At 42.2% G+C, this 13,991-nt stretch overlaps 1 protein-coding gene across 1 annotated transcript in view; it reads left to right on the top strand.

Annotated features, from left to right (window-relative positions):
• The window catches only part of LOC143793313 (uncharacterized), a 436,629-nt gene that overhangs the window by 289,192 nt on the left and 133,446 nt on the right, over positions 1 to 13,991 (top strand). Inside the window, exon 2 of the mRNA XM_077280181.1 lies at positions 7,871 to 8,143. Coding sequence (XP_077136296.1) covers positions 8,059 to 8,143 — 85 coding nt within the window. The 5' untranslated portion in view covers positions 7,871 to 8,058. The remainder of the gene's footprint in view (positions 1 to 7,870; positions 8,144 to 13,991) is intronic.

Below are 13,991 nucleotides of genomic sequence, written 5' to 3'. Positions count from 1 at the left end.
TATCTCTTTGCCATATAAAAAGAGGGGTGAGAGACCAGGGGGGCCAGATGCGCTCCTGGGCGATCCCTGCATATGATCACACAACTCTTGTGCTGCGTGTCATTACTTGGATCTCTCTACATCAGAAAGCCAGGGACGGATGAGGACTCAACAATTGTCACGGGATGATGGTTGGTAAAATGTTTTGGTTTTGGCGTCAATTGTGTTAAGTTGTAAATGTTTAGTCAAAATAGTATCACTTTTCTTATGTATGTTGTTGGTGGGATCAGACTGGATTCTTCTATATGTAGTTACTAGTGATGATCGAGTATACTCGTTGCTCAGGTTTTCCCGAGCACCCTCGGGTGGTCTCCGAGTATTTGTTAGTGCTCGGAGATTGTTTTGCTTCCCACAGCTGCATGATTTGCGGCTTCTAGACAGCTTGATTACATGTGGGGATTCCCTAGCAACCAGGCAACCCCCTCAGCATGCTCGGGAAAACCTGAGCCACGAGTATACTCACTAGTAGTTACATCTGAAAGTTGTCTCCTAACTTCTGCCATATATTGGTATCTGTTCATGACCACAACAGCACTTTCCTTCCCTGCAGGTTTCATGATGTTTCTATTGTCCTTTAATGACGTTAGAGCCTGTCTTTCGGAAGGTGTTAGATTATGGCGGACAGGGAGTATGCCTATACGTTGGTCATGAATAGTCTGTTTGATGTCCCTGTCTAATAGGTCAATGAAGGTCTCCAGTGCATAGTTAGTTTTGGGTGGGACAAAATTACTTGGCTTTCTTAAACCTAATGTGTCTTTTGTGATCACTGGCCCCCGTCCTGATTTGGTACTGTCCCCAAGGTGTTACCCATAGGGCATAAATTGTCCTCAAAATGTACCTTAAGTCTGACATTACGATAAAAATGATGGAGGTCCTTTTCCAATTGAAAGGAATCCCATCTAGGTGTGGGGCAAAATGATAAGCCCATGTTCAATAGCCTTAGCTCTATGGGAGAAAGGAAATAATCTGAAATGTTTACAACTAAGTTTGGACTCCTACCTGTGACCGATGAATCATCTGACTGTCTGGGTCTCCTCCTCCTTGACCTCCTGGTTGGCGTACGTTAGGCCTAAAAAAATGCCGGTCTTGGGGTAGATGCCTCACCATTGTCGCTCCCGAAACCTGGAGAGGACCCCCTTGCATAAGGTGGTTGATCCTGTGGCATCATCCTACATGTACGTTTCAGATTACATGGATTTAGTCGGTGCTGATAGTCAAAATAACAGTAGACTCAAAGGATTCAATGGCTAGCATCCAACTCAAATAGGTATAACGGTGTATATGGGACCATTGGCTCCTTTCACTAAGCACCGTTATACCTATTTGAGTTGAGTGCTAGGCATTGAATCCTTTGAGTTGCACAAATAGAGACAACTTTAAACAGAACTTTACTGGTTTCTTCTCTCAGCACATCCATATGTTTTGCATAAGATCCCACACAGCACAATTCCTTTACCTTTTCAGTTACAGCATCAGCATTAGGTTCCACACAGCACAAGTCCTTCGCTTTCCCTGTGCTTTTCAATGTGTTCCCGGGACGTCCCATCCCGCTTGGTATCACAGAATCTTCCCTGTCCAGCCTACCTACCTTTAGTCATTCACTTGTCCGTTTCGCACCAGACATAAGGGCATCAGCCCAAGTAGCAAGCTGCCACATTTTTGGAGAGATCTGCGGTACTGTCCTGCTGTGACTCTTGCAGTAGCTCCTGCTCACTGGTCAGCTTTACAGGATTACATGAAATCCAAATTTATCACTAAAGTATATGGCTGACATCATGTACTGTATATATTTACAAATTATAGTGCCTTGTACTAATACCATGATGATGTTCAATATTAACATCTTTGTTTATGCCCTGGACCCATGTGCTGTTTACTAGGGTTCATCATTCCTTGTTTGCACTTCTATTCTATTTTTGTATTGTCTGTTTTTGTTTCTAATTGTATTGGGAGTATACACTCACTGTCCTGTTATTTACATGGGTAATGAGACATATTCACTTAGATTACATTTTTTGTTACATAGGACCCATGTTATTTCTGGGAGTTTGATTATATTGTTTTAAGGAGCGTAGGGTGATATATGCACCTGTGATAGTATCCCCCCTGCTGGACACTTTGCTATTTTGTTGTTGTGCCTTCTTTTGTATTTTACATTTTACATTGATAAAGCTTGGAATATTGTAATAACATTATATGTTTCTCTTCTTTCGGCTGTACAACACACAAGTCCGTATTGGGTAGTATGTCATTTGGAAGTGCCGTAAGTTTGTGTGGACATTTTTAGACATAATTGGAGTACAAGTCTCAAAAGTTGTGAATGACTGGAGAGGATGGTGCCGATGTATCTGGAGCTCAATATCCATGCCATCTGGAGAGATTGGACCCTTTTACATTTTGGTCTTCAAAAATGGAAGAGTGGTCTGAGCTTGCCTGTGACGCCTTGGAAGTTTTGTCATGCCCTGCAGCCAGTGATCACTGCTGGTGGTGTCCTGATAAGCACATCCGGCTGTTACCTCAAAGTGTAGACCACCTAAATTTCATCAAAATGAACAAGTCATGGATCTCCGATGACTTTTGCACCCCAGTAACAGATTGGGCAGTCTAGGTGATGGTGCAGTCTTTACTGTCCTTCATTGATCTCGCGTTATTGCAGTCTGTGCCATCTTTGTGGTGGCTTCTATGACTGCTGTTCTACTGCGGCCGAGGTTACCAAAAATGTTTTGAAATGTGGAGACTCCAAGTTGGGTCTCCATCTGGAGAATTGCCTGTGGTGGAAGGGGTGTCAGAGGCCTTTTGTACGGTTTCTGCTCTGTGGAAATTGATGCCACTTTAGTGGTGTGACAATTATTTTTTTCAAATGTGTAGACACTAGTGGTGATCGAGTGTACTCGTTGCTCAGGTTTTCCAGCGCACGCTCAGGTGATCTCCTCCGAGTATTTGTTAGTGCTCGGAGATTGTTTTCATTGCGGCAGCTGAATGATTTACAGCTACTATCCAGGCTGAGTACATGGAGTGATTCCCTAGCAACCAGGCAACCCCCACATGTACTCAGGCTGGCTAGTAGCTGTAAATCATTCAGCTGCCGCGATGAACTAAATCTCCGAACACAAACAAATACTCGGAGATCACCCGAGCGTGTTCTGGAAAACCCGAGCAACGAGTACTCGCTTATCACTAGTAGACACCAAGTTGGGTCTCTACCTGGTGGACTGCCTCTGTAAGTATGGCTCCCAGACAGGCAGGCTGCACTTTCAGTAAACTGCCTGTTACTTTCCTTACAGTTTTCTACCAGTAGTAGTGTATGAAACTGATGTTTGTGCCATCTGACTGTGGCTGGAAAAATTAAAATAAATAAATTGGTGGTGTTGCATGAGGTATAAGGTCTCCTAGCTGAGAAGGCTTACACCGATCCCTTAATGACCAGGTCCTCATTAAAACTTCAATTCCAAGCTGTAAATGCTGGGCCATGACTGACTGCTGCTGTGCCGTTACCAAATATTTACTGCGGGTCAGTTGATGCCACTTTTCATGATGTCTGTCTCTAATTTTACCGGTTTGGGAAGCTTTCTCATCCCTTAAGGTGTTGTCTGAGTTTGGTTTTGCCTCCCATTGAAACTAATGGGATTCGGTTACATTTGGTGAACGGCGGTCCATTCGATGATTTGAAAGGTTCGCTCAATACTAGGAGGAATCTACAGTGTAACATATTCCGGTGTTTCTTTTCTCCTTGTTTCTATATTTGTTCTGTCATGGTTTTGCTTTCTTCAGTGTCAATCTACAATGTGCACTTTATAAATTCAAAACCTTTGACAATCGCCGTAGCGATACATATCTATATACATGTAGCAGTATAGAATTGGATGATGTAAAACAATTACAATAATCGTATTTTTAATTAGCTTTTTTTTTTATTAATGGTACAAAATCTTAAATTAAAAAAAAAAAGTGCTATAGTCTTGGCAATGACAAAGGGGTGTCAGGAAAAGGGGAGAATACACTCACCTTAAGCTGCTGAATGGCAACACATAGCAGGCGTATAACCGCTGCTGCACAGACTGGTGGAGAGGACGACCACAGCTACAAAGGAAAAGAGCCGAGGGATCACTGCTGCGCTGCTGTAATCCAATATTCGGTGAAATTAAAACATTTATTAAAACGGGTTTAAAAGTCAAACAAAGTCAACAAACCTCACATCCTGATGACGAGGCCCTGATGACGAGGCCCTGATGACGAGGCCCTGATGACGAGGCCCTGATGACGAGGCCCTGATGACGAGGCCCTGATGACGAGGCCCTGATGACGAGGCCCTGATGACGAGGCCCTGATGACGGTCCTGCATGACCTCGAAACGTGTTGACTTTTAAACTGATTATAATAAATGTTTTAATTTCACCTAATATTGGATTACAGCAGCACAGGAGTGATCCCTCCGTTCTTTTCTTTTACAAATCCTTAAAGGGAACCTGTCACCCCCAAAATCGATGGTGAGGTAAGCTCACCGTCATCAGGGGCTTATCTCCAGCATTGTGTAATGCATTCTGTAATGCTGTAGATAAGCTGCCGATGTTACCTGAAAGATGAGAAAAAGACATTAGATTATACTCACCCAGGGGCGGTCCCGCTCCGATGGGCGTCTCAGGTCCGCTCCGACCATCCTCTTCTTGTCTTCACGCTGCGGCTCCGGCACAGGCGTACATTATATCCCTGTTGAGGACAGAGCAAAGTACTGCAGTGCGCAGGCACCGGAAAGGTCAGAGAGGCCCAGCACCTGCGCACTGCAGTACTTTGCTCTGCCCTTTATTATATAATAAAGAACCCAGAGTCTCACTGCTTATACAATAAAGAACCCAGAGTCTCACTGCTTATACAATAAAGAACCCAGAGTCTCACTACTTATACAATAAAGAATCCAGAGTCTCGCTGCTTATACAATAAAGAATCCAGAGTCTCACTGCTTATTCAATAAAGAACCCAGAGTCTCACTGCTTATACAATAAAGAATCCAGAGTCTCACTGCTTATACAATGAATCCAGAGACTCGCTGCTTATATAATAAAGAACCCAGAGTCTCACTGCTTATACAATAAAGAATCCAGAGTCTCACTGCTTATACAATGAATCCAGAGACTCGCTGCTTATATAATAAAGAACCCAGAGTCTCACTGCTTATACAATGAATCCAGAGACTCGCTGCTTGTATAAGCAGTGAGACTCTGGATTCTTTATTGTATAAGCAGTGAGACTCTGGGTTCTTTATTGAATAAGCAGTGAGACTCTGGATTCTTTATTGTATAAGCAGCGAGACTCTGGATTCTTTATTGTATAAGTAGTGAGACTCTGGGTTCTTTATTGTATAAGCAGTGAGACTCTGGATTCTTTATTGTATAAGCAGTGAGACTCTGGGTTCTTTATTATATAAGCAGCGAGTCTCTGGATTCATTGTATAAGCAGTGAGACTCTGGGTTCTTTATTGTATAAGCAGTGAGACTCTGGATTCTTTACTGTAAAAGCAGTGAGACTCTGGATTCTTTATTGTATAAGCAGCGAGACTCTGGATTCTTTACTGTATAAGCAGCCAGACTCTGGATTCTTTATTGTATACGCAGTGAGACTCTGGATTCTTTATTGTATACGCAGTGAGACTCTGGATTCTTTATTGTATAAGCAGCGAGACTCTGGATTCTTTACTGTATAAGCAGTCAGACTCTGGGTTCTTTATTGTATACGCAGTGAGACTCTGGATTCTTTATTGTATAAGCAGTGAGACTCTGGATTCTTTATTGTATAAGCAGCGAGACTCTGGATTCTTTACTGTAAAAGCAGTGAGACTCTGGGTTCTTTATTGTATACGCAGTGAGACTCTGGGTTCTTTATTGTATAAGCAGTGAGACTCTGGATTCTTTATTGTATAAGCAGCGAGACTCTGGGTTCTTTATTGTATAAGCAGCGAGACTCTGGATTCTTTATTGTATAAGCAGTGAGACTCTGGGTTCTTTATTGTATAAGCAGTGAGACTCTGGATTCTTTATTGTATAAGCAGCGAGACTCTGGATTCTTTATTGTATAAGCAGTGAGACTCTGGGTTCTTTATTGTATAAGCAGTGAGACTCTGGATTCTTTATTGTATAAGCAGTGAGACTCTGGGTTCTTTATTGTATAAGCAGTGAGACTCTGGGTTCTTTATTGTATAAGCAGCGAGACTCTGGGTTCTTTATTGTATAAGCAGCGAGACTCTGGGTTCTTTATTGTATAAGCAGTGAGACTCTGGGTTCTTTATTGTTTAAGCAGTCAGACTCTGGGTTCTTTATTGTATAAGCAGTGAGACTCTGGGTTCTTTATTGTATAAGCAGCGAGACTCTGGGTTCTTTATTGTATAAGCAGCGAGACTCTGGGTTCTTTATTGTATAAGCAGTCAGACTCTGGGTTCTTTATTGTATAAGCAGTGAGACTCTGGGTTCTTTATTGTATAAGCAGTCAGACTCTGGATTCTTTATTGTATAAGCAGTCAGACTCTGGGTTCTTTATTGTATAAGCAGTGAGACTCTGGATTCTTTATGGTATAAGCAGGGAGACTCTGGGATCTTTATTGTATAAGCAGTGAGACTCTGGATTCTTTATTGTAAGAACAGTGAGACTCTGGGTTCTTTATTGTATAAGCAGCGAGACTCTGGATCCTTTATTGTATAAGCAGCGAGACTCAGGAACATGAAAATCTCTGGAGATGGACTTGTATCCTTGAGATTGCTGATATTGTTCTACAATTTTTTTTTTTGTTGGTGGTTCTCAAGTTCTCAGTTATTTTCTCCCCTTTGTGTGCCACACTAAGCATGAAGAATAGAAAGGCACAATGCAAATTGAGGCATCTTCCCTTTTTTATCTGGTTTCAGGTGTGATCTTCATATTGCCCACTCCTGTTACTTGCCACAGGTGAGTGTGAACGAGCATCATATGCTTGAAACTGTTTTTTGTCCACAAATTTGGAAAGCTGCCAACAATTTTATTAGACTAATTTTGGGAGTTTGTGAAATGTGTAATTTTGTGGGAGAAATGCTTCATTTTCTGGAGCAATTTCAAGGATACCAACACTTTCGGCCATGACTGTATGTCCATCAAAGATCAAGTCTTAAGACTGTTTAGTGAAGAGACATGTCAACATCTGTTATCATTCTGCTATGACTATTTTTAATGGATTATCCATAAAGCCAGAATTTTACGAAGATACCTGTATTTTAATTTTTCTTTGAATATATTAATATATTGGTGACTGAGATTTTTTGAAATGTCAGAAATGTATTTTGGCCATTTTGAGCTGTTTGGTTCTTATTCTCACTGGTACAGATGAAGAAAAAAATCAATTGAGATGGAATATTTGTTTTTCTATCGCCCAATAACTTTGCACATAGAGATACTCTCCTGTGGCAAAACTGCACCGTGACTTTGAGATATTCAGGTTTATTAACCTTTTGGACTAATGACCGTGTTGGAGTTCAAAAATAAATTGAATCATCAAAAATACAAATTGTCTAATAATTGCATGCAGGGTATATATAATATATACATAATTCAGCATGGAGTACTTATGGGAGATCTCTTGTTCTGATATTTTAACCTTAGAATATCAGAATTCATCTTGAAATGTTCTGTGAAAACGTAAAAGATATATTTTATCTCTGCGGGTAACATTTTATGGACATTCTCCCCATCAGAGTTAATGCGTGGACATTTATTATTTATTTATTTATATAGCACCATCTATTCCATAAAATGCACTGAGGATGAGAATACAATAGAGCGAGGTCTAGGTGGAGTAAATTCTCTTCATTCGTAGAGTTTCCGGGTTTCGGCAGATGTGGTGGAGCTGAAGACAAACCACAAAGGAGGAAGAAAGCGGCTGCACATTGTTCGCTGGGTTCCTCATCACTGAGCTGGTTTCCTCGCACTGTGATGAGCCGAGTAATGAACTGAACACAATTCTGAGACTCCGGGACCAGAACTGCTGACCGATCCCGGCTCATCATGTCCCCCATATGGCTTTATCTGCTGAGCCTCATCGACTTGGTCATCTGTGGATTAGGAGATGATGGTGGAACTGGAGGAGCAGGTAGGGATCTTCTCAGGTTCTCACGGTGGTCTTATGTCAGTGTTTTTAGTTTAGGGCTTCTCGTATGTTGTAGACCCTCCACTGACAGACATTACATGGTCATTTGCACTTCAGTATTTTTAATTTATGCTTTTAAGCCAAAGCCAAGGGTGAATCCTAAATACAGATGCGATCTAGTAAAACATTTCTACTTCATTCCAGAATCTGGAGAAGGTTCAGGAAAGTAATTAACAGATATATGATAAACGCCGACCCTGCTGTGAACTGTGAATGAGGCTGTCCTGGGAGCTATGGCTGCCCCCTGAGCAGGACCAGACTGGGGTCTTCTCACCACACACCACACTCATACATAGAGGTGTCTGTACTTGTTTTCCGAGGATGTGTCCACCCTTATCCACATGATGATGAGCTGAACTTCTGGTCATAGACAGACACGACATGAAGTGATGTGTGAGGAATGAGGGAAAGCTGTTGGTGATGACTCGCCTCAACTTCAGAGTTGAGAGTAAACTTTAGTTTCACCTATAAAATATCAGCAAAAGTCGTGAAAACTTTTACAACTCCCCCTAAAAAATATTAGAGTAGTGCTGTAAGAGCACAAGGAGAATTCTCAAGATGGTCGGTCAAAAATTATTTTTTTTTGGTATGTGCATATGATGTTCTTTTCATCATCTGTCTGAAAAATGCCTTAAAACCACCCAAAAATGACCATAATGCAGAGCAATGTGAAAACAAAACTGCCACATACATGTTCAGTCTCATATTACCTCTCTTAACCACTTCAGGGTTCAGAAATCGTGAAGAGGTGAAAATAAGCTCCATGTTCATTCTTCGGTTGTTTGCTTGGAAGTCAAAAGGTCTTATAGCTAAAAGTATAGGAAAAAGACGTCGGTGGAGGAGCCACCTCAAAGGGACAGCAGAACCAACGGCGACGTCACTAAAGGAAAAAGACCGCAGTCTCGCTCCTGAAGTGGCATCTCCTAGATAAACATTGGCGTCTCCGCCGACATCAGAAACACGACTTGCACCAAATTTCCGAAGGCAAATACAGATTCCTTATAAAGACCCAAAATAAAACTTACATTTTAGTTATTGTGACAATAATCACAGAAATCTAAAAAACCAAACACATAACACTAGATTAGGGCGGTCAATCATTAGTTCAGTAAAGCGCCTGTGTGTCTCATTAGTGGTCACTTGACAGTAAGGTGAAGTGTGACGATTGCTACAGTCATACATACAATGTTAGTAATGTAATTTGATTCCTATCGCACCTACATTATATAAACTTGGCTCTGACATCATTGATCAGGATTAGCCAATCCAAATGATCATGACAAATCCCTTCATTATCCAGACTGAGGCCGCATTGTTAGTGGCCAATGATGGCACACTACTTACCTTACAGTCATGATACATGTCACGTGATGGGTCCCTATAAAAGATGCAGTACCTCCCTATTCGCATCATCCTCCAATCATATCAGAGATACTTATACCTCTTTGTTTCAGATTGCTTTGTGTTTTGCACTCACTCTGCAAGAATCCATTGCTGGACAAAAAGCATGTTCAAGCGCACTTAGTCTGCGCCACAGCATTTCGACAAGATGGTGAAATACTGGGAGAATACAGTCTGGTCAGGTGACACCAAAACTGAACTCTTTGGATACCATAATACACACTAAGGTTGGAGGCCAAAAGTCAAAGTATATAATCTCAAATACACATCATCAAGATCAGGGCAGGTTTTCTGTATCTAAATGTCATTAGAACATTTCTATTTTGTAAATAATGAGGAATTGAAAGTCCCTTAGAAAGTTGCAGAACTTTTCCCAACGTGATGATTAAGCTTTTAATAAGAAAAGACAAATATTCTCCCGTAATTGTGCTGACACTGGGGAAATGGAGATACAGCAGGATGTTGGCACACTCTTACTGTAATTGTGCTATAAATATGTGGGAGATTCCTCATCATTTCCCTAATGTCTCCACATCACGTGTCCCAGCAACAGTGTAGAAGATCCAAAGCAGGACTAGTCTGAAGGAAGTGGCGTCCTACCCATCACAAATACCCAGTATGAGGTTAGAAGAGCCAAGGCAGGACTAGTCTGAAGGAAGCAGCATCCTACCCATCACAAATACCCAGTATGAGGTTAGAAGAGCCAAGGCAGGACTAGTCTGATGGAAGCAGCATCCTACCCATCACAAATACCCAGTATGAGGTTAGAAGAGCCAAGGCAGGACTAGTCTGAAGGAAGTGGCGCCCTACCCATCACAAATACCCAGTATGAGGTTAGAGGAGCCAAGGCAGGACTAGTCTGATGGAAGCAGCATCCTACCCATCACACATATCCAGTATGAGGTTAGAGGAGCCATGGCAGGACTAGTCTGAGGGAAGCGGCATCCTAATAATCACATGTCACACTATGAGGTTAGAAGAGCCAAGGTAGGACTAGTCCGAGGAAAGCGGCATCCTACCCATCACAAATATCCAGCATGAGGTTAGAAGAGCCAAGGTAGGACTAGTCCGAGGAAAGCGGACTCCTAATAATCACATGTCACACTGAGGTTAGAGGAGCCAAGGTAGGACTAGTCTGAGGGAAGTGGTGTGTAATGGGTAAGAAACACCCAGCATGAGCTTAGAAGAGCCAAGGCAGGACTAGTCCGAGGGAAGTGGCATCCTACCCTTCACATGTCACAGTGAGGTTAGAGCAGCTGAGGCAGGACTAGTCCAGGGTAAGTGGCATTCTATCCATCACATGTCACACTGTGGTTAGTCAGGGCTAGTCCAGGGTAAGCGGAGCCCTATCCATCCATGTCTCCATGAGATTAGAGGATGGAAGGCAGGACTAGCTCTGGGGAAGTGTCGCCCTGCAAGTCTAGTGGTGACTAATTTTTCAGTTACCAACCTGCAGAGTAAAATGACAGTGACACATAAGACTTCACTAGAACGCAGTCATTTCCATATACAGCGCTGTAGTGTTGGTTTCCAGCAGTTATGGGATCTGCCAGGGTAAACGATGAGCCTTCTATTAATCCTCTGAGACAGTGTTCCTCAACTCCAGTCCTCAAGAGCCACCAACAGGTCATGTTTTCAGGATTTCCTTAGTATTGCCCGGGTGATGGAATTATTGCCTGTGAAGGTCATGCAATTATCACCTGTGGAATACTAAGGAAAGCCTGGAATGACCTGTTGGTGGCTCTTGAGGACCGGACTTGGGGAACACTGCTCTGAGAAGTCAGCGTTGCTTCATGCTTCACTTTATCCCATGATATTGATAACTCCTCTTTGAATTCTGAGCCTTAAATGTCCAACCCTAGACCCCACTTCATTGTATGGTACTTCAGTTAGATGGCTCTGATAGTGAACTCTGTTTGTGCCTTATACATTATTTAACCCCTTCTTGACAGAGCCCTTTTTCGTTTTTACATTTTTTTGCTCCACTTTTTCCCAGAGCCATAACTTTTTTTTTTTTCCGTCAATATGGCCATGTGCTTCATTTTCCGAGACCCGTAGCGTCTCTATTTTTCGTGATCTCGGGTTGCGTGAGGGCTTATTTTTTTTGTGCTGAGCTGACCTTTTTAATGATACCATGATGGTGCAGTTATGATCTTTTGACCGCCCGTTTTTGCATTTAATTGCAATGTAGCGATGACCAAAAAACCATAACTCTGGCGTTTTCTAATTTTTTCCTCATTGCGCCATTTAGTGATCAGGTTAATCCTTTTTTTGATAGATCGGGCGATTCTAAACGCGGCGATACCAAATGTGCATGTTTGACTTATTTTATTTTGAATGGGGTGAAAGGGGGATGATTTGAACTTTAATATATATATATCTTTTTTTAATATTTACAAAAAAATTTTTTTTTTACTTGGGAGACTTGAAGCTGCTATAACCCGATCTACTCTGCTACGTACAGGTGAAGATCAGGTCGCCTGTATGTAGCAGAATTGCTCACTTGCTTTGAGGGCCAACCACTGGGCGATGCTTATGGCAATCCGGCAGGGACAACCATAGGGGTCTGCTGGAGACCTCTGGTTGTCGTGTCAGCCTATCAGTGACCCGAGATCACATGACTAAGTCATCGATGGGATGGATTTCCGGTACGCTTGCGGTTAAATTCCACTGTCAGAATTTAACTAGTTAACAGCCGTGGGTGGATCGCGATTCCACCTGCAGCTGTTAGAGGCACATGTCATCTGTTCAATACAGCAAACATGTTCCAGGAAAGATGTGGACTCGGGGCCGGAGCCCACATCAAAGGGGGAGACACGACATGCACAGTACTAGTACAGTGTATGTCATGAAGGGGTTAATTTGCACTTTTTTGTCACCTTACTTTACTTAGTTTACTTAGTTTAGCTTTTCTCTTTCATATTGTACAGCTGGTTTTCATGGAGCTTCTTCCACAACCTGGCCAGCCACTGTCCAGAGTGAGCAGCAGTAACATTCCAGGAGAAGGGTTAACTCCTAACATCCCAACCACCTCTCTGCAGGCATTGATTTCTATACAGTAGTTATCTGCTCACCTCTCCCCTTCTCCCTACTTTTCTTATAATATCCCCAGCCCTCAGCTTTAAGATCAGTTCCCCTGATCACGGCTTTCTGCTTTCACTGTCCTGGGCCGTGTGCTTGTTCCAATGCCCTGTTATCTGTCTAAATACATAACGGCGTACACTCAGAACAAACCGCTGATGGCTGAATGTATTATAGCAGAACTTCTGATGAGCTTTAAAGTTCTACTTAATGCTACAGACCCATTTCTTACTAAAACTATCACTCAAAGAAGAAAAGCTGCCCCTAGAAAATAGGAAGTGAGGCGTTTGCATAGTTATGAGCTGCTCAAGACAACCAGTTTTCTGATGTAAAACTGCATGAAATGTCACAAAATCTCCTGCAACTTTTAGTTGTCCAAATATGTTGCCACTTTTTAGGCCATTAATTCGGGGCCTAAGTTATCATTCACCTGCATATTATACAACTTTGGCTACTTGCCTTGTGGAGTCATGGAGTCTTTGGCAATTGCGGCTCTTAGGGACGTATCTAGAAAACCCTTACGTTCAGACTTTTTGGGCCGCAGCTTTCTGGGGCATTTGTATCACAGTATCCGGTAGATCTCAGTGCACATGTCTATGCATTTGGCCCATGACAAATTAATCTCAATGCCCAGTTTAGCAATTTGGAGCTCAGTGAGCGCCACTGTACATGTGTCTAGTAAAGGATGACCAAAAATGTCCTAGGTCCTGGAATTCTAAACTCTTCTGTCTTTGGTGATTTGCTATAAAATAACAAAAGGCTCAAAGGTGTCACAGCTCAGTCAGATCCCAATTCAGGTTCCAAGGAGGAGGTCAATTTTTATATCTTCAGTCTTGCCAACACTTTAATGAATCTTGTTATCCATCTATGCTCTTAAAACAGATTTTTTACAATCTGGTTTAAACAAAGGTCTCGCCCTAAGCACATGGAAAGTAACGGCCTTAATTTTAAATCAAAGATTCTAGCTGTATACCTGGATGATCTACAGGACTTGTCTTGCCCACACCTGGAATAAACCTTGGTCCAGATTTTTCGATAGTTTGTTGTCAGTCATCTTTTTACAGCTGGACTGCAAAGTATCGATGACTTTAGTTGAAAACCCTTAAACCCTTTAGTATAGTTCTCTCTGTACTAGCCATGCAGCTAGGAGAAGATTTAGAGGTCCGAGTACTATAGGAGACCCTCAGGGAGAAGAACCTCTCTGAGGGGGATAAAATAATCTGTGATCGCTAACCTTTTCAACAAGCAGAACCAACCCTCTTTTGGGCCAGTGAGGGGCAATAAAAACTATAGAGCAGCTTCTCCTCAG

The sequence above is a fragment of the Ranitomeya variabilis genome, chromosome 1 (genome assembly GCF_051348905.1).
Source record: "Ranitomeya variabilis isolate aRanVar5 chromosome 1, aRanVar5.hap1, whole genome shotgun sequence".
NCBI lineage: Eukaryota > Metazoa > Chordata > Amphibia > Anura > Dendrobatidae > Ranitomeya > Ranitomeya variabilis.
This window is presented reverse-complemented; position numbering and strand designations above follow the sequence as displayed.